A 20,298-nucleotide genomic window follows, 5' to 3' on the forward strand; every position below is an offset into this window, starting at 1 on the left:
GGTGCTGTTTTAAAAATTGAAAGGACGGTGCTTAAAGCTTCAGTGGCAGATTCACTTGTCGAACAGCTTGTTTTCTAAGACAGAAAGTAAGTCATTATTCTATTCAAGTATATTTTTAGGCACTGTTTACTTAGGCTATTTTTGACCCAAATAAAGGTACTATATTTCTTATATTTACAGTGATCAAAGGAAAGAGAAAATAAAATTTGAAGGAATTATAGCAATTCTGTTTGGAAACCCTGAACTGTATGCCCTAGGGATTATCAGGTCACTGGTCACTTAGAGCCCTCTATTCTTCTGGTGTCAAGAGGAATCATATCTGAGGGGTAAAATTTAAGAAAATTCATGTCATTGAAAAAAATAATATTTGTCTTGAATTCTTAGTTCAAAGAAATTATAAATGAAACATTTTCATTCCTAGTCTTTACATTGGGAGGTAAACGAAAAATGACCCTGTCTGCAATCTAGGAAGTCAATGGCCTTTTAATATATGACCTAATCTTTGCAAAGGACCATGAAGGAGGGAAAGAGAAAGCCTTATCGCTTTCAGATCTTCTGTCTACACTTTTCTTTGTTGATGTATATCCAGGGAGTGTTTGAAGACACAGGGGTTTCTCTTTTCTTCTCTCTTTGGAAGAAAATGTAACAATTTAAAATCAATCAATTACAGAGACTTAGACCAAGTAAGAGACAAGTCACCCATCATTTAGACAGTGCTTACTCTTCCCCTTGGCCTTTCGGGTTGGGATGAAAAGAAGAGGTAACCAGAGCCAGCACTTTCTATGGAGCTCTGAATGGTACTTGAGCATCTCAGTACCTGAACTGCACCCGAGCTCTGGATGGTCCCTGAGCATCACAGTAGCCCTGGTTTACCATCCCAGGGGCTGAGCACTAGCCCATGCAGAGGTTTTCTTAAGGAACGGAATAGTCAAATGAAAACATGCTTAAGGAGATATTTCTTAGATAAAAAGGTATGCAGTTAACTTTTTCTTGTATAAAGAAAGAAGGTTCCTCTTGCAGAGTGGTTTTGAAATTGACTAAAGCTTAAGGTAAAACCTTTACTATTGTATCAATACTTGTCCCATGACTTATTTTATCAAATATTTCTAACAAAACAACCACTGATTCTATGCTGTAGGAAATAATAACATTCACAGTGCTTTCATACATGTTATCTCATTTGATTCCCACGTGTAGATGAAAACACTCTCCCACCTTTATTCTCAAACATATTTTCCTCTTCTGTTGATAGTGCTGTCAGGCTTTCTGGTTCAGCCCAGGAAGCAGGCATTGATGGATCCAGGTAAAAGTTCCCTCTTGCTGTTGATGCAGGTGATCGATTTGGCCCTGGAACTACCAGTGACCTAGAAGCATCATTCCCTCTTCAAGATGTCCTGGAAAACTACATTTACTACTTTCAGAGTGTTCATGAAAGCATTGAGCCAACCCATGATATTTTCAGTTTTTATGTAAGTGATGGAAACAGTCGATCAGAAATCCACAGCATCAACATCACCATCGAGGTAAAGACTTTGGAAGTTGGATAAGTTGGGCCTTTGACCACAATATCGCACCATTAGATAGCTTTATGTGAACTCAAAAGCAAAGCAGATTGGGTTTGACCTTGAGCTTTAGAGGTCAGTTTTTAAAATATAACCCTGACCTTTAGGAAACTTGTAGAATTAAGGCTGGCACTTGGGGATGGTCTGACTTGGAAATCAGAATTTCCATTCTGTTCTGTGTGAGAACAGTTTGTGAGGGTCAGACAGAGCAATCTTGCCAGTCTCATATTAGGTGAAAAATAACATATGCTTATTTTTCCCTGAAATTATTGTATGTGGTTCTATGTGCATACTTGCCTTTTCTTATATTTTTTAGTGCATTTATTCATTACACTGTAACATGAAAGAAATGTGTTTCCCATTGCTGTGTTTATTCTCATTTGAGCAACTACATAGGCTTGCTCTGTCACCCCAGGGAGAGAGATAAAAGATAAAAATCAGAATGGAATGCCCTCTGCCTTGAGAAAATAAAACAGGGCACTCTCGGCGCCCTTCAGGGACAGTGGTTGAGGGGTGCTGACACGAGGATGGGGGGGTCAAGGAGATATCTTTAGACACCCACAGTTTCAAATATGTGTCCTCCTACAGGTATTGTGCCATGCTTAGGCTTCTAAGACTGTTCTGATTTCAAATAATGTGCCCTTTTATCCCCCAAATATACTTGTCTAACCACATGTCTGTATTTTTGGTCTGGAAAATGTCATCCTTGTACCTATGGAAAATACCTGAGAAGATTTCTGTAGCATGTCCATCAGTGTCTTTTCAAGGGGATATTTGGTTTGTGTGACCTGCTCGCCTTTCAACCTAACCATTTTGAGTGGGAATTAAAGATGGTGACATATTAGATACAAACGACTATGCATAAAATAAACACCAAGGACCTACTGTATAGCACAGGGAACTATATCCAATATCTCATAATGATCTATAATGGAAAATAATCTGAAAAAATATATCTATATAACTGAACCTCTTTGCTGTATACCTGAAACTAACACAACTATATTTCAATAACAATAACAATAAAAGACAGTGACACGTTACATGCTATTTCGGTAGTGAAAGTTAATGTGGTGGTGTTACTTTCTCTGAATAATGCATGTTATTTTTTTCTTCTTAAACCAGTATCTGTGTGAGACCTAATATTTTATGCTTTAATCAGAGGAAGAATGACGAGCCTCCCAGAATGACCTTGCGGCCCCTTGGCGTGCAGCTGAGCTCGGGAGTGGTGATAAGCAATTCTTCTTTGAGCCTGCAGGACCTGGACACTCCAGATAACGAGCTGATTTTTGTATTGACAAAAAAGCCTGGCCATGGTAGGACACAACTGCTTTGGGAAGCTTCTTAATTGAGGTGCCCGACGGGTTATTAGAATAAACAACATAGATTTCAGCCGATCATTCCTCTGCCTTGCTGGTGTGTAGTCCGTTCTTTGCATCAAAGTATAATCAAATTCACAGCTAGCTAATGTTCTTTGGGGTCACAGTAGACTCTGGTTGCTCTGAAAGCCTGAATCCTGGGTAATTGGTGTCTCTGAAATTCAATTTCAGCTGTTTTCTTGCTTTCTTATGTAACCTTAGGCAAAATAAGTTTTCAGAATCTGCACATCCTCTTCTCAGAGTAGGCATCATTGCTTGATCATCCTGGGCCATTGCATGCAAGGAACAGCATAGCAGCCTTGAAATTAATCACAAAAGGTGTTCACTTCAGGTTAGAGGCGTGGTAAACGTCTTTATGAGCTTGTTCCTTTTGCAAAGAAAGCACTTTTCCTGATTAAACCAGAAGTTTAGAAAACCACCATGGGACTCTTCTACGTACTTCTTTTCTAAGTGCCATCCCCCTAGTATTAGCTAAAGCTCTGCAACTTTCTTCTCCCAAGTGGTATCTTACTCCATCCTAATGGCTATTGGCCTTTTGAAGATGAAACTGTTGTTGATGGAGAGCTGGCAGGGGAGGTTGTTGGTCATTGCGTTTTAGCTTGCCTTCATCCACTTTCACTTTCTTTAATGAAGCACTTTAACTGCCCCTTTGTGGTGCACATGACCTTGAAAACAGAAAAATATGCCTCAGCCCAAAGATGCTTAGTGTCTTTCTGAATTTAAAAGGAATTTAAAACGTATTCCTCTCTCCCACCCCAGATGCCCCAGGCAGAAGGCAGCAAGTGGAGAGTGCTATTTTCACCTTGCAGAAGGTGAAAATAAGGTTTAGATAACGAAGTGAGTTTGAATTCATGGAGAGAGACTTGATTCCTAAGCCACCATATTACTGTATCCATCTGTGTCTCCTTAAGAGGTTTTTAACCAGGAAAAGCAGAACTTTGTCTTCTTTATTTGGAGATGAGGCCATAGAGCAGCACCCTGTACTTCTATGTAAAATGCTGATTTGTTGGTCATTTATTTATGTGCCACCATGAGCCTCTGAGGGGCTTGGCATTCTACCCAGGCTCAAGCAGTTGACAAAATCATACAGTGTTTTGGTGCCGTATGTACTCTACCATTGTTTGTTTGTTTCTTTCTTTTTTTCGTTTCCTTCCTAGGTCATCTGCTCCGGAGGCAAACTGCTTCTGAGCCTCTGGAGAATGGGAGGGTTTTGGTCCAGGGCTCCTCCTTCACCTACCAGGATATCCTGGCCGGGCTGGTTGGGTACATGCCTGGTGGTCCTGGTGTGGCAGTGGATGAGTTCCGGTTCTCCCTCACTGATGGACTCCACACAGACACAGGGAGGATGGAGATATACATAGAGCTGCCTACAGGTGACACCCCCAACTTGGCTGTAAACCAAGGCCTCCAGCTGTCAGCAGGTACCACAGGGATGGAAGAGAGTGGCCGTGGTTTCTTCTTTGTTGGTGTGCAGTACTTCCTTCCATATCAGCTCAGCTCTGTGGGAGGATCTTGAACTGGGTGTGCAGAATCTGGGGAGACTAGTGTTGGGGAGAACTGTTTGTTTGGGGACACTAAGAGTTGTGAATGACAAATGTGAAACCTCTGAAGTTCTTTAGACCTCTGTCTGTGAATTTGAGAAAAGATTGAGAAGAGCTTGTAGTATTCCCAAGGTCCACAGAAATCTTCAACTATCCAACTACTCGTAGGCCCAGGTCTCTTAGAACATTGCTACTACCCAACCCCATGGAAACAAACAACAAAATCTAGCAGGATTTTCAAGATGCTTATTTAAAAAAAAAAAAAAGGCATGGAGGGGCAATTGGGAAGTCATCATGCACCAGGAGAGATTATGTAAATAATTGAGAACCATTAGATATGGTGTTCTAGGGTCTAATGTTCACAATTTTACTTATGGATAAGCAACACTGAAGGACCTGTGACACATGGCAGTCTTGGAGTCAGTTTGCAGTAGAGAGTTACTTAGAGAATGGGCTTTCTTCCACAGAGCATCTGTGTCCCACTGGAGTTCCGTTTGCTTGTTTATTCTTAGTTTCATATGTATTTTGTAGTGAAAAATATATGGTATAATGGTATTTGAAAATTTGGAGATTCCCAAAGGTCTCAGGTATTAGCTCTGGGACTTAACTTTGCCCTATGTACAAGCTAATAAGTTATCCTCTTACTGTTTCATGGATGCTGGTAGAAGACACGAGATTCCTTGGTCAGAGACAAAGTACTTTGTGACAGCACAGCAGGCAGCATTGCCAAGAGCAATTTTGCATCTATTCGCAATGCCCTCCAAGTCCCATGGGGGTGATGCAGAGGGCCCAGATGAATACCTCTGTGTGCAGTGCAGTGCATTACAGAAGGGGAACACCGAGCTTGGGGAGCTCCCCATGTTATAGTAGCGATAAGCAAGCCTGATCTTTGTCCCGGAGGAAGACGTCACCTCATCCCTCAGGGCTACTCGCTGAGAATGGCCTGATAATGAGTGGTCAGGCCCTGCATTCTTGGCGTTACCCAGCAAGAACATGCAGGGACACTCAGGGCCCATGGTGGGTTGCCACTCCAAACACTAGGATGTATTACACGTGAGTGACTAGGACCTACTTTATCAGAATTTACTATTTTTAATGTGAGAAAATGGCTGGAGAGGAAAGCGAGGGGGAAGACCCTGAGAAGACGTGTTTTCCAGGAGACAGTGCCTTGTCTCCAATACCCAACACCTGTGCAAGCCTTCCAGGGCCCAGCGCTCGGGTCTCCCTGCTCTGTAACCCTCACCATATATTCTGTCTTGAGGAACAATGATCCTGACTATTCAGTCTGAGAGGGCAACAGATATGTTTGTGAGTTTATGTAAAGCTGTTTTTTTTATGATTTGGTGATCCTTAAGTAAATAAATTAGGCCCAAGCAGGTTTCATCATAGGTCTGGGAATCCTTTATATCACAGAACTAGGAGTTATTACATAGATCTAGATACTAACTGAAAGGTCACGGGCATAGGGCAAGCACAGGTAGAGAGTGAAAGTGGATCAGAAGAGAAAAGAGGCTCAGATCTAAACTCAAGGGGTGATTAGCAAATTGGGAAGTTGGGACTATTCACTTATGGAAATTAAACTTTATTCAGCTGGAAACAGAAGGGCAGGCAGCTGATACTTCCTTAGACCAGGGAGTGTGTGTTAATTTAGTCTCCAGTCTCCTAAAATCATTTGACATCCTATTCAAAAGCAATGATGGGGAATGACCTAATCTATCCCATTCTCTTCCAGGGTCCGTAGCACCCATCACAGAACAGCACTTGAAAGTGACAGATACTGACTCAGGTGACCATCAGGTGATGTACATCTTGAAGGAAGATCCTGGTGCAGGGCGCCTGCAGTTGGTAAAGCATGATAGCCTGGAGCAAATCTCCGTTAAAGGCCCTGTCCAAAGTTTCACCCAGGCTGACATCAGCCAAGGTCAGCTGCTTCTCTTCTGCCAACCCAGACTTCCAGAAACTCCACCCCCAGTAGTCAAATGAGAGATAAGTGCCTGGTAGCCTATGGCAGCAAACTGAGCACTTTTGTTTTGAATTAAGAGCTGAGTTATAGCTTCATTTATTCTTTCTTGTCTCCTCAATTTTTTTGGTTTTGCAAAAAAACTCTCCTTCTTGGCTAAGATGTGTTCATGCTTTGACATAGCATTGATGAAATTGGGGGCTATTATAGACGAAAAAATCATTTTGACTTGCTATGATGCTAAAAATGTGTGTGAGAGAGAGAGGAAAAAGAAGTGAATTGAGATGGATTAAGGTGAAAATTATGCCTGCCTGAGGGGAACAATTTATATCTCTTTCCAGCTCCCCAAAGAGCACAAGTTAATGAACTAAGCAAAATGGAAGGGCATAGATTGGAGCTGCCTGAGGGAGATTACATAGCTCATCCGTCATCCCATAGTTCCAGGAAATTACATTTCCTCATCCCATAGCTCCAGGAAATGCTGATGTAATGTAAAAGCATAAATGTTAAATGCTACATAGTTACTGTACAGTGCTTTCAGGGGTAAAAAAGGAAAGAAAGTTACATATTTGGGAGGAAAGTAATCCAACGTCATGTAATGATATGCAGTTCCATTTAGAGGTGGAAATGTGTCCCCCTAGGAGCAAAAGGTCCCGTCTGCCCTAATGCCCAAAACTGATAACAGCCAAAATCTCATTAGACATGTTTAGTGAAGGGAGTGGACTAAGTCCTTAATTTTTCCATGCCTCAGTGTCCCTATTTAGAATATGAGAGCAGCACCTCTCCCTAGATGTTTGGCTATCTTTTCATTGCTAGGTATTTATAAGTGATGCTGTGGGTTAACAAAAATGTAATATATTGCATTTTTCCCTTTGGATCCATTTGACTTCTAGGTAGAGTTTATTTATTTTGTTCATCTATTTCTTTATTGGTTGGTTATATCTGGTGTCTTTCCTATAATGAATTAAGGCTGTACTGGGAAATGGGAGTGACAGCTTCTGGGAGAATGTGGGCTGCAGCTCTCTGTCCTCTTGCCCTGTGACATGGATATTTAACAGGGTCACACCAGTGACGTGGGTCCGTTCAGTGCCCATTTTCCACGTGGGCAGTTTTGCTGATCTAGTTATTCATGAGACTTCTTTAGAGTCTTCCACAGACGCCAAGCCTCAACTGTAAGCAATGCTACTTGCTACTTAGGATGGTTTTATCATGATGGAGTCATTGATGATGAGGGAGTTGCTAGTGGGAGATGAAAGGGAGGAGATGAAAATATTAGATTAAAATGTCAAAAGCAATGTCTAAGTGAGAAGGGGTTAATTGATTCACTGGTGTGAATACCAACTGAATTCTCACCTGACATTTCAGAAATAAGGGCAGAAAACACTAATAGCAAATTTTGATTTTCTTGTCCTTGTTACAGGCCACGTAGAATACAGTCATGGAAAAGGAGAATCTGGCGGGAGCTTTGCTTTTAAATTTGATGTGGTTGATGGAGAAGGCAACAAATTGATCGGCCAGTCATTTTCCATCAGTGTTTTAGGTAAGGGGGCACTGGGTTTCTAAAAGTCCTCCAGCAGTTCTGAGGTCATATGGCACACACTGTGCTCACCTTGAGGCTTGAGCCTTTCCTTTACGTGCTCGTGTGGAAATCTGGAATCATATCCTGGCTGTTGTGCGAAGCCGTGGCTCCTTGATACGCTCTCTGAGGGACAGGCCTGGAGACTATTCTGATCTTACCCCTGGACACCAGGCCCAGAATTGAAGAAAGGAGGCTAAAAATGATCCCGTTTCAAATCACTCTTTCTGATATTTTCAGAAGACAAATCCCCACCAGTCATCACCACCAATAAAGGGCTGGTCTTGGATGAAAACTCGATGAAGAAAATCACCACTCTGCAGCTCTCTGCCACTGACCAGGAGACGGAGCCTGCAGAACTGATCTACAGAATCACCAGAGAGCCCCAGCTGGGCCACCTGGAACACACAGCATCACCAGGTAAGCTCATCATCTCTGACTTCATCAAACCAAAAGCTGGGATTTAGGAAGTGCTGGGGGCAGCCACACCATGTGTACACACTCACCTTGAATCTGCCTTTGTTAGTATTTACTTTTGGCATCACTAGTTCTGACCATTATATACTGCCTTGCATTATACTTAGAACAAAGTATGCTCAATAATTGCTTACTGGGCTTCCCTGGTGGCGCAGTGGCTGAGAGTCCGCCTGCCAATGCAGGGGACATGGGTTCGTGCCCCGGTCCGGGAAGATCCCACATGCCGTGGAGTGGCTGGGCCCGTGAGCCATGGCTGCTGGGCCTGTGCATCCGGAGCAACGGGAGAGGCCACAGCAGTGAGAGGCCCACGTACCGCAAAAAAAAAAAATAATAATAATTGCTTACTGAAAGTTGAATTAAAAATTACAATTTGATATAAACAGTCTTGGCTCCATAACTAGAATTCAGCAAATAGCAAGTGAGCATGCATGTTGAGTAAGACCTTGGTTTAGCTGCTACAGAGGAAAAAAAAAAAAGATAAATAAGATATAACCACAACCTTTAGAGTCCTCTATTGGATAAGATAAGGAACCTCTGCATATAATCATACACAAGGGAAGAAGATAGCAGGTATTTTAAGAACTGTATAAACCTGCTATCATAGGAGTTCAAAAGTGAAAGAGGCTGCATCGGGTGTGAAGGTGCAAAGAGGTGGCATTTAACAGTGCACTTGAAAGATAGAATTTGGGCTGACAGAAATTGTGTTATTTCCAGAGATACGAACAGCATGTGGGCACATTCCAAAAATCATGAGAGGGCCAGTTTTGCTAAAGCATATATTCTGAAAATAGTAGTTGATTGGGCTCATGGGTAGATTGAGATTTTTATGGAGGGTCTTCAGAGTGGCGATCAGTAATCCCTATTTAATTCAATAGGCAATAGAGAGCCACTGCAGAATTATGAACCAGGAGGGGAAGTGAAATTCATCTAGTGTCCAACAGGATGAACTGAAAGAAAAAGGAGGCAGTGCCATTGGGTAGGAAGTTTCTCATTTGGCCAGATGCAAGCTAGTGAGGTTTCACATGGAGGGGCAGCAGTGGGAATAGTAAGATGAGAATAATATAAGAGATTATTCCTGGTACCTCGTAAGTATCCAGTAAGCAGTGGATGGTGGAAGGAAGGAAGGAAGCAGTTAATTTCAGGAGGAGAACCTATAGAACTTGGCAGCTTGATTGGATGTGAGGGATAAGAGATATTTGATGAATAAACAACCTAAAGGTAGAATTGTTTTTATTTGGTCCATCATAGAAGAAGTGTCAGCTTGCAGGAAATTTAGATCATTGTTTTCTTTGGATTTCAGGTTACAGATTCTTCACTCATTCAACCACGGAAATAGCAAAACAGAGAAAGTACTTGCCCTGACGCTGGGAATCAGATAGTAAGCAAACAAGCAAGCAAATATATCATATGTCAATGGTGATGAGTTAGGGGGTGAAATGAGGGTGTTCTTAGGGTGCAGGGAGCAAGGAGGCGAGGGAAGGCCTCCCTAACAATAAGATGACATATGAGCAGAGATCTGAACAAAGTGAGGGAGCCAGCCATGCTGACACGTAAAGGAAAGCATTCCAGACAGGGGATTGGTGAGTGTCAACATCCTGAGGTGGGATCAGCCAGGCCTATCACATTCCAGATGCAGCAAGGAGACCAGTATGGCTGGGGCGGAGTGAGCTGGGGAGAGAGTGGAGATGCATGGAGGACCGCACTGGAGGGGGAGCCAGTGGGGGTGAATGTGTCTGTGTCCAGCGTGACGGTGGAGGAGGGAGTTATGTGGATGGTGGGAGGGCATGGGGAAGGATGGACAGATTGGCCAAAATCCCTAATGCAAATTAAAGCCAGTGCCCTCCCCTTTTGTCCCAGAGTTCCTGGGGGCAGTATGCAGATCAGCACTCCCAAGACCTTGGCTGCATGGGATACCTGATAAATCATTCATGAGCGAACTGCTCCTGCCAGAATTCTGTCAGGTTGCTGATTACATCTCTCCAAAGATGAAAGGGCAGACTCTTGGCTGTTGTGTTGGGCAACTGCATTTACACTGCATAGAGCTCCAAAAGGCCCGGAGCTTCACGCAAGGCACGGCCAGCTGCTGGTAAGTCCCAGCCCTGGCTCTTCTCTGACCCCCAGGCTGTGTTGAGTCCTGTGTGAGGCTGCCCCAAATTCGCTTTTTCTGTTTTTACAGTCTCAGCCTTCACTGGGCTTAAATCCTGGACACCAAGACCAGGCAGGCCAGCACTGCTCAGGGTACCACTCAAAGGGGATCACACTTCTCCCTCCTTTTGGGAAAGCAGCCTCCCGAAACAGAGGGAGGGGCGCTTCCTTCACCTGCCCTTTCCCACCAGGCTTGACTACTTAATCCACGTTCTCTCCCGCCCCCACCATTTCTTCTCAATCCTCCTGTTTCTAGAGATTCTAAGTAGACCAGATAGGAAGATCTTGACTCTTGGGGGCCCCTCTCCATCTCTAATGGAGCAGGGCTTCCCTGCCCCTCCCACACTGTCAGCCCCACAGTCCTTTCTGTAGCGTTTAGTCAGCATTCTCTCCTTCCCTGTGTCTCCTAAGCGGAACTGTATTCATGAATTCAATTCTTTTGAAATGTCAAAGCTCTCCCTTCAGAGGAAGTCCATGCTGATTATGGATCACCCCTTCTGAAGGCAGCTGGCTACAGCTTGGAGAAAAGCACCTCACCCCGTTTGTCTCCATGGGTGACGATGGGTCTACTAGGAGCTGAGGCTGGGCTGGAGCCTGTTTCCAAGAAGAGCAGAACAGCTTCTAGACCAGTGTCTCTAGTGCAAGCACTGAGATATTTGGGGACTGGATGCCTCTGGGAATTATCATTTGCCACCAGTGCTTGCAGACATCCTCTCGATGGTTAACTATGAAGTGTACTTAGCCTTATGCCATCTCGCTTAGTCAGCTGACTGTGATTGTTGTCTTTAGATAGAAAAGGTGTGAAGGTCCTCTTTTCTCCCCTCAAGGCGTCACAGGGAGCCATGTGTCCGTGGGAACCGTGCGGAAGACAGACACGAACCTCCTCCCACAGAGGAGGGCCACGTGAGGCTCTAGTCCCTGTGTGGGCTCTTGGCAAGGTTGAGGGCCCACACCCTCATGTCAGTGACCCTAAGGACCCTCTTATTCTTGGGAAATTAGAGTAAGGAGTTATATTATCAGGATAGAAGGTAAGCGGCTGGAACAAAGAGACTGCAAAATACAGTACCTTCCACAAGAACTTTATTTTTGCTCACAGCAAAATCCAGAGGCAGGTGGCCCAGAATGTACTGTCATCATCCCCCAACCAGCAGCCAGGGAGGAAAGACCAGGGGCGCCCACATCCATTTCTTTTCCAGGAGTATTACTGGAAGAACCCATATCCTTTTTTTTTTTTTAAGTCATCATTTTTTTTAACATCTTTATTGGAGTATAATTTCTTTACAATGGTGTATTAGTTTCTGCTACGTAACAAAGTGAGTCAGCTATACATATACGTGTATCCCCATATCCCCTCCCTCTTGTGTATCCCTCCCACCCTCCCTAGCACACCCCTCTAGGTGCTCACAAAGCACAGAGCTGATCCCCCTTGCGATGCAACTGCTTCCCAGTAGCTATCTATTTTACATTTGGTAGTGTATATATGTCAGTGCCACTCTCTTACTTTGTCCCGGTTACCCTTCCCCCTCCCTGTGTCCTCAAGTCCATTCTCTACGTCTGTGTCTTTACTCCTCTCATACCCCTATGTTCTTCAGAATTTTTTTTTTTTTTTAGATTCTATATATATATACTAGCATACAATATTTGTTTTTCTCTTTCTGACTTACTTCACTTTGTATGACAGATTCTAGGTCCATCCACCTCACTACAAATAACTCAATTTCGTTTTGTTTTATGGCTGGGTAATATTCCATTGTATATATGTGCCACATCTTCTTTATCTATTCATCTGTTGATGGACACTTAGGTTGCTTCCTGGCTATTGTAAATAGCGCTGCAGTGAACATTGTGGTGCATGACGCTTTTTGAACTGTGGTTTTCTCAGGGTATAAGCCCAATACTGGGATTGCTGGGTCATATGGTAGTTCTATTTTTAGTTTTTTAAGCAAGCTCCATACTGTTCTCCATAGTGGCTGTATCAATTTACCTTCCCACCAACAGTGCAAGAGGGTTCCCTTTTCTCCACACCCTCTCCAGCATTTATTATTTGTAGTCTTTTTGATGATGGCCATTCTGACTGCTGTGAGGTGATACCTCACTGTAGTTTTGATTTGCATTTCTCTAATGATTAGTGATGTTGAGCATCCTTTCGTGTGTTTCTTGGCAATCTGTATAGCTTCTTTACAGAAATGTCTATTTAGGTCTTCTGCCCATTTTTGGATTAGGTTGCTTATTTTTTGGATATTGAGCTACATGAGATGCTTGTATATTTTGAAGATTAATCCTTTATCAGTTGCTTCATCTGCAAATATTTTCTCCCATTCTGAGGGTTGTCTTTTCATCTTGCTTATAGTTTCCTTTGCTGTGCCAAAGCTTTTAAGTTTCATTAGGCCCCATTTATTATTTTTTGTCTTTATTTCCATTTCTCTAGGAGGTGGCTCAAAAAGGGTCTGGCTGTGATTTATGTCATATAGTGTTCTGCCTATGTTTTCTTCTAAGAGTTTTATAGTGTCTGACCTTACATTTACATCTATAATCCTTTTGTATACAGTGTTAAGGAGTGTTCTAATTTCATTCTTTTACATGTAGTTGTCCAGTTTTTCCAGCACCACTTATTGAAGAGGCTGTCTTTTTTCTTTTGTATATTCTTGCCTCCTTTATCAAAGATAAGGTGACCATATGTGTGGGAGTTTATCTCTGGGGTTTCTATCCTGTTCCATTGATCTATATTCTGTTTTTGTGCCATACCATACTGGCTTCATTACTGTAGCTTTGTGGTATAGTCTAAAGTCCAGGAGCCTGATTTCTCCCGGTCTGTTTTTCTTTCTAAATATTGCTTTGACTATTTGGCGTCTTTTGTGTTTCCATACAAATTGTGAATTTTTTTGTCCTAGTTCTGTGAAAAATGCCATTGGTAGTTTGATAGGGATTGCACTGAATCTGTACATTGCTTTGGGTAGTAGAGTCATTTTCACTATGTTGATTCTTCCAATCCAAGAACATGGTATATCTCTCCATCTGTTTGTATCGTCTTTAATTTATTTCATCAGTGTGTTATAGTTTTCTGCATACAGGTCTTTTGTCTCCTTAAGTAGGTTTACTCCTAGGTATCTTATTCTCTTTGTTACAGTGGTAAATGGGAGTGTTTCCTTAATTTCTCTTTCAGATTTCTCATCATTAGTGTACAGGAATGCAAGAGATTTCTGTGCATTAATTTTGTATCCTGCTACTTTACCAAATTCAAATTGGGGGTTTTTGTTCTTCTTCTCTAGCTGCTTTAGGTGTAAGGTTCGGTTGTTTATTTGAGATTTTTCTTGTTTCTTGAGGTAGCATGGTATTGCTATAAACTTCCCTCTTAGAACTGCTTTTGCTGCATCCCATAGGTTTTGGGTCATCGTGTTTTCATTGTCATTTTTTTTCTAGGTATTTTTTGATTTCGTCTATGCTTTCTTCAGTGATCTCTTGGTTATTTAGTAGTATATTGTTTAGCATCCATGTGTTTGTATCTTTTACAGTTTCTTTCCTGTAATTGATATCTAGTCTTATAGCATTGTGGTCGGAAAAGATACTTGATATGATTTTAATTTCCTTCAATTTACCAAGGCTTGATTTGTGACCCAAGATATGCTCTATCCTGGAGAATGTTCCATGAGCACCTGAGAAGAAACTGTATTCTGTTGTTTTTGGATGGAATGTTCTATAAATATCAATTAAGTCCATCTTGTCTAATGTGTCATTTGAAGCTTGTGTTTCCTTATTTATTTTCATTTTGGATGATCTGTCCATTGGTGAAATGGGGTGTTAAAGTCCCCCACTATTACTGTGTTACTGTCAATTTTCCCTTATATGGCTGTTAGCATTTGCCTTATGTATTGAGGTGCTCCTATGTTCAGTGCATAAATATTTACAATTGTTTATCTTCTTCTTGGATTGATCACTTAATCATTATGTAGTGTCCTTCTTTGTGGCTTGTAATAATCCATATTTTAACATCTATTTTGTCTGATATGAGAATTGCTACTCCAGCTTTCTTTTGATTTTCCATCCCCTCACTTTCAGTCTGTATGTGTCTCTAGGTCTGAAGTGGGTCTCTTGTAGACAGCATATATACAGGTCTTGTTTTTTTATCCATTCAGCCAGTCTATGTCTTTTGGTTGGAGCATTTAATCCATTTACATTTAAGGTAATTATCAATATGTATGTTCCTATTACCAGTTTCTTAATTGTTTGGGTTTGTTATTGTAGGTCCTTCCTTCTCTTGTGTTTCCTGCCTAGAGAAGTTCCTTTAGCACTTGTTGTAAAGCTGGTTTGGTGGTGCTGAATTCTCTTAGCTTTTGCTTGTCTGTAAAGGTTTTAATTTCTCTGTCAAATCTGAATGAGATCCTTGCTGGGAAGAGTAATTTTGGTTGTAGGTCTTTCCCTTTTATCAGTTTAATTATGTCCTGCAACACCATTCTGGGTTGCAGCATTTCTGCTGAAAGATCAGCTGTTAACCTGATGGGGATTCCCTTATATGTTATTTGTAGCTTTTCCCTTGCTGTTTGTAATATTTTTTTCTTTGTATTTAATTTTTGATAGTTTGATTAATATGTGTCTTGGATTTCTCCAAAGAAGATATACAGTTTACCAACAAACACATGAAAGAATGCTCAACATCACTAATCATTAGAGAAATGCAAATCAAAACTACAATGAGGTATCACCTCACACCAGTCTGAATGGCCATCATCAAAAAATCTACAAATAATAAATGCCGGAGAGGGTGTGGAGAAACGGGAACCCTCTTACACTGTTGGTGGGAATGTAAATTGATACAGCCACTATGGAGAACAGAATGGAGGTTCCTTAAAAAACTAAAAATAGAACTACCATACAACCCAGCAATCCCACTACTGGGCATACACCCTGAGAAAACCATCATTCAAAAAGAGTCATGTACCACAATGTTCATTGCAGCTCTATTTACAGTAGCCAGGACATGGAAGCAACCTAAGTGTCCATTGACAGATGAATGGATAAAGAAGATGTGGCACATATATACAATGTAATATTACCCAGTCATAAACAGAAAAGAAATTGAGTTATTTGTAGTGAGGTGGATGGACCTAGAGTCTGTCATACAGAGTGAAATAAGTCAGAAAGAGAAAAACAAATACCGTATGTTAACACATATATATGGAATCGAAAAAAATGGTTCTGAACAACCTAGGAGCAGGACTGGAATAAAGACACAGACCTACTAGAGAATGGACTTGAGGACATGAGGAGGGGGAAGGGTAAGCTGGAATGAATTTAGAGTGGCCTGGACATATATACACTACCAAATGTAAAATAGCTAGCTAGTGGGAAGCAGCCAGATAGCACAGGGAGATCAGCTGGGTGCTTTGTGACCACCTAGAGGGGTGTGCTAGGGAGAGTGGGAGAGAGACGCAAGAGGGAGGACATATGGGGATATATGTATATGTATAGCTGTTTCACTTTGTTATAAAGCAGAAACTAACACACCAGTGTAAAGCAATTATACTCCAATAAAGATGTTAAAAAATATATATATGTGTGTCTTGGTGTGTTTGTCCTTGGATTTATCCTATGTGGGACTCTCTGTGCTTCCTGGACTTGATTGACTATTTCCTTTCCCATATTAGGGAAGTTTTCATCTATAATCTCTTCAAATATTTTCTCAGTCCCTTTCGTTTTCTCTTCTTCTTCTGGGACCCCTATATTTCAAATTTTGGTGCGTTTAATGTTGTCCCAGAGGTCTCTGAGGCTGTCCTCAATTCTTTTCATTCTTTTTTCTTGATTCTGCTCTGAAGTAGTTATTTCCACTATTTTATCTTCCAGGCCACTTATCTGTTCTTCTGCCTGAGTTATTCTGCTATTGATTCCTTGTAGAGAATTTTTAATTTCATTTATTGTGTTGTTCATCATTGTTTCTTTGCTCTTTGTGGTGTGTTTTGGGGTTCAGCTTTGGATTTGGCCCCGCCTCTGCGTGTAGGTCACCGGAGGGCGTCCTTGTGAAATGTTCCTTGTATTTTCTCCATTCTATTTCCACGATTTTGGATCATCTTTACTATCAGTGCTCTGAATTCTTTTTCAGGTAGACTGCCTATTTCCTCTTCATTTGTTTGTTCTGGTGGGTTTTTATCTTGCTGCTTCATCTGCTGTGTATTTCTCTGTCTTCTCATTTTGCTTCATCTGCTGTGTATTTCTCTGTCTTCTCATTTTGCTTACTGTGTTTGGGGTCTCCTTTTCACAGGCTGCAGGCTCATAGTTCCTGTTGTTTTTGGTGTCTGCCCCCAGTGGGTAAGTTTGGTTCAGTGGGTTGTGTATGCTTCCTGGTGGAGGGGACTGGTGCCTGTGTTCTGGTGGATGAATCTGGATCTTGTCTTTCTGGTGGGCAGGACCACGTCCAGTGGTGTGTTTTGGTGTGCCTGTGAACTTATTATGATTTTAGGCAGCCTCTCTGCTAATGTGTGGGGTTGTGTTCCTGTCTTGCTAGTTGTTTGGCATAGGGTGTCCAGCACTGAATCTTGCTGGTCGTTGAGTGGAGCTGGGTCTTAGTGTTGAGATGGAGTTCTCTGGGAGAGCTCTCTCTGATTGAAATTACGAGGGGCTGGGAGGTCTCTGGTGGACCAATGTCCTGAACTTGGCTCTCCCATCTCAGAGGCTCATGCCTGACACCCGGCCAGAGCACCAAGACCCTGTCAACCACACAGCTCAGAAGAAAATGGAGGGCTTCCCTGGTGGCATAGTGGTTGAGAGTCCGCCTGCCGATGCAGGGGACACGGGTTCGTGCTCTGGTCCGGGAAGATCCCACATGCCGCGGAGCGGCTCAGGCCGCTGAGCCTGCGCGTCCGGAGCCTGTGCTCCGCAACGGGAGAGGCCATAACAGTGAGAGGCCCGCGTACGGGGAAAAAAAAAGGGAGAAAAGAAAAGAAAGAAAAATAAATTAAATGAATAAAGTCATTTTAAAAATATACTATTAAAGTAAAAAAGTAATAAAAACAAGAAGAGAACAACCAAACCAATAAACAAATCCACCAATGATAACAAGCACTAAAAACTGTACTAAAAACAAAATGGACAGACAGAACCCTAGGACAAATGGTAAAAGCAAACCTATACAGACAAAATCACATGAAGAAGTATACACATAGACACTCACAAAAGGAGAAAAAGGAAAATATATACATATATATATTAAAAAAAGGGAAGAGAGCAACCAAATCAATAAACAAATCTACCAATAATAATAAGCTCTAAATACTAAACTAAGATATCTTGGTGGCTGCAGCAGCAGCCTTAGTGTTTCATGTCCGTCTCTGGTGTCTGCGCTGATAGCTGCGGCTCATGCCCTTCTCTGGAGCTCGTTCATGCGGTGCTCTGAATCCCCTCTCCTCGCGCACCCCAAAACAATGGTCTCTTGCCTCTTAGGCAGGTCCAGACTTTTTTCCGGACTCCCTCCTGGCTAGTTGTGGTGCACTAGCCCCCTTCAGGTTGTGTTCACACAGCCAACCCCAGTCCTCTCCCTGGGATCTGACCTCAGAAGCCCGAGCCTCAGCACCCAGCCCCGCCCTGCCCCAGTGGGTGAGAAGACAAGCCTCTCAGGCTGGTGAGTGCTGGTCGACACCGATCCCCTGTGCGGGAATCTCTCCGCTTTGCCCTCTGCACCCCTGTTGCTGTGCTCTCCTCTGTGGCTCCGAAGCTTCCCCCCACCTGCCCAATCCCCATCTCCACCAGTGAAGGGGCTTCCTAGTGTGTGGAAACTTTTCCTCCTTCACAGCTCCCTCCCAGAGGTACAGGGCCCATCCCTATTCTTTTGTCTCTGTTTTTCCTTTTTCTTTTGCCCTACCCAGGTATGTGGGGAGTTTCTTGCCTTTTGCGAAGTCTGAGGTCTTCTGCCAACATTCCGTAGGTGTTCTGTAGGAGTTGTTCCACGTGTAGATGTATTTTTGATGTGTTTGTGGGGAGGAAGTTGATCTCCATGTCTTACTCCTCCGCCATCTTGAAGGTCCTCCCTCCCATATCCCTTTTGATCACATCCCAGTGGCAAGGATGTAGCTACACAAAGCTGTGAGGTTGCTGGGAAATCTAGACCCTAACTGGGCATCTAGTCACTTAACTAAGAGTCAGCAGTTGTATTTTTAAGTAGGGGAGCAGTAATATTGCATTTAGCAATCTCCAGCACTCACTCGTTCTCACCTTCAGGAAACATTTATTGAGTAGCTGCTGCAGGAGAAAGCTTAGATTTTGGAAGTGGGAGACATGTAATATGTGCGAGTGTGTTTCAGTAGTTGTGACGGCAACATGTGAGAGGATGTTAGGAGCCAAGATGCTGTGAGTCCCACCTAAGAGAGGGCTGAGGGTGAGTTAGGAAGGACTTCCCAGAGGTGATGCTTTAGCAAAAGTATTCTTTGGCTTCCTCTTTATCTCAGCCTCTCCATATGGTGACACCAACCAGAATAAGCTGCAGTCAGTGTCTTAGTTTGGGTTCTTCCAAGAGCAGAGGTGTGTTAGTCTGCTAGGCCACCATCATAAAGCAGTGCAGACTGAGCAGCTTAAACAGCAGAAACCTATTGTGTCACAGATCTAGGGGCTGGAAGTCTGAGATCATGGTGTTGGCAGGGTTGGTTCCTCCTGAGGGAAGGCTCTGTTCCAGACCTCTCTCCTGGGCTTGTAGGTACCTGTCTTTATGTTCACATGTTATTCTCCCTCTATGTGTCTGTCTGTGTCAAACTTTCCCCTTCATCTGCAATGATCCTATTTCCAAATAAGGTCACATGGTGAGGTACTGAGGGTTAGGATGTCAACGTATGAATATGGGGGGCATAACTCATCCCACAACAGGAGGCTTGGAAGAAAATCTGAAGCAGAGAAGCTGAGAATCTCCCACAGCCTGAGCTTGAGGTGGGAGCAGACAACAGGCGTAGAGCCATCCACAGCTGTGCTGAAAGCCAGGAGGGCCAGGGCGATCTCCTAACATCCCATTAGGAAGGCAGTTTCTTCAAAGATGCTTTTTTCTCAAACCACTTCCCTGACCTGGACTGAACTTTCTCTAATGTGCTAGCCCTCCAGGGGAATTGGAAAAACTGACAGGGTCAATGTGGGTCTCCGTAACACTGCCAGGTACATAGTTTAGCCAGCAGGTTGGTGACTAAAAACACTTTGGGTGGGATTAAAAGCCTTCAAGGTATTTCAAACAGTAACTACCTGCTGTGACAGCCAGTAGGGACAATATGTTATTAGAAGCACCATCTTGCAGGTGAGTGAACAACTAAAGTCTTCCAATACACAATTAGCAACAGCTAAAAAAAAGTTTTTTAAGTGTACAGAGATTGAAAATCTGTGCTTAATAGGACCTCTTAGGTATTAACCGTAGTGGATGAACTAAATTCATTTACCATATATGTTTTGAGAACCTACTGTGTGCCAGGCACTATTCTAGGTGCACATTGGTGAAGAAACAACAAAATCTTGTCCTCTTGAAGCTTACCTTCTAATGCAACTTGTTACCCTCCTGCACTTAATTATGGATATCACTTAAATGATAATATTAAATACCCCATCAAAATCAATATTTCAGACAAGAAAAAGGTTATAGTCAAAAAATTATTCAAAAAAATTATAGGGCTTCCCTGGTGGCGCAGTGGATGAGAGTCCG

The 20,298-nt window shown here is 42.6% G+C and overlaps 1 protein-coding gene across 1 annotated transcript in view; it reads left to right on the forward strand.

Annotated features, from left to right (window-relative positions):
- The window catches only part of FRAS1 (Fraser extracellular matrix complex subunit 1), a 441,423-nt gene that overhangs the window by 346,637 nt on the left and 74,488 nt on the right, over positions 1-20,298 (forward strand). The window contains exons 42-47 of the mRNA XM_024754112.1: positions 1,333-1,523; positions 2,725-2,878; positions 4,099-4,362; positions 6,215-6,403; positions 7,863-7,982; positions 8,259-8,438. Of these exons, the coding sequence (XP_024609880.1) occupies positions 1,333-1,523; positions 2,725-2,878; positions 4,099-4,362; positions 6,215-6,403; positions 7,863-7,982; positions 8,259-8,438 (1,098 nt within the window). The remainder of the gene's footprint in view (positions 1-1,332; positions 1,524-2,724; positions 2,879-4,098; positions 4,363-6,214; positions 6,404-7,862; positions 7,983-8,258; positions 8,439-20,298) is intronic.

Source organism: Neophocaena asiaeorientalis, unplaced genomic scaffold, assembly GCF_003031525.2.
Source record: "Neophocaena asiaeorientalis asiaeorientalis breed wild unplaced genomic scaffold, Neophocaena_asiaeorientalis_V1.1 scaffold148, whole genome shotgun sequence".
Lineage (NCBI taxonomy): Eukaryota > Metazoa > Chordata > Mammalia > Artiodactyla > Phocoenidae > Neophocaena > Neophocaena asiaeorientalis.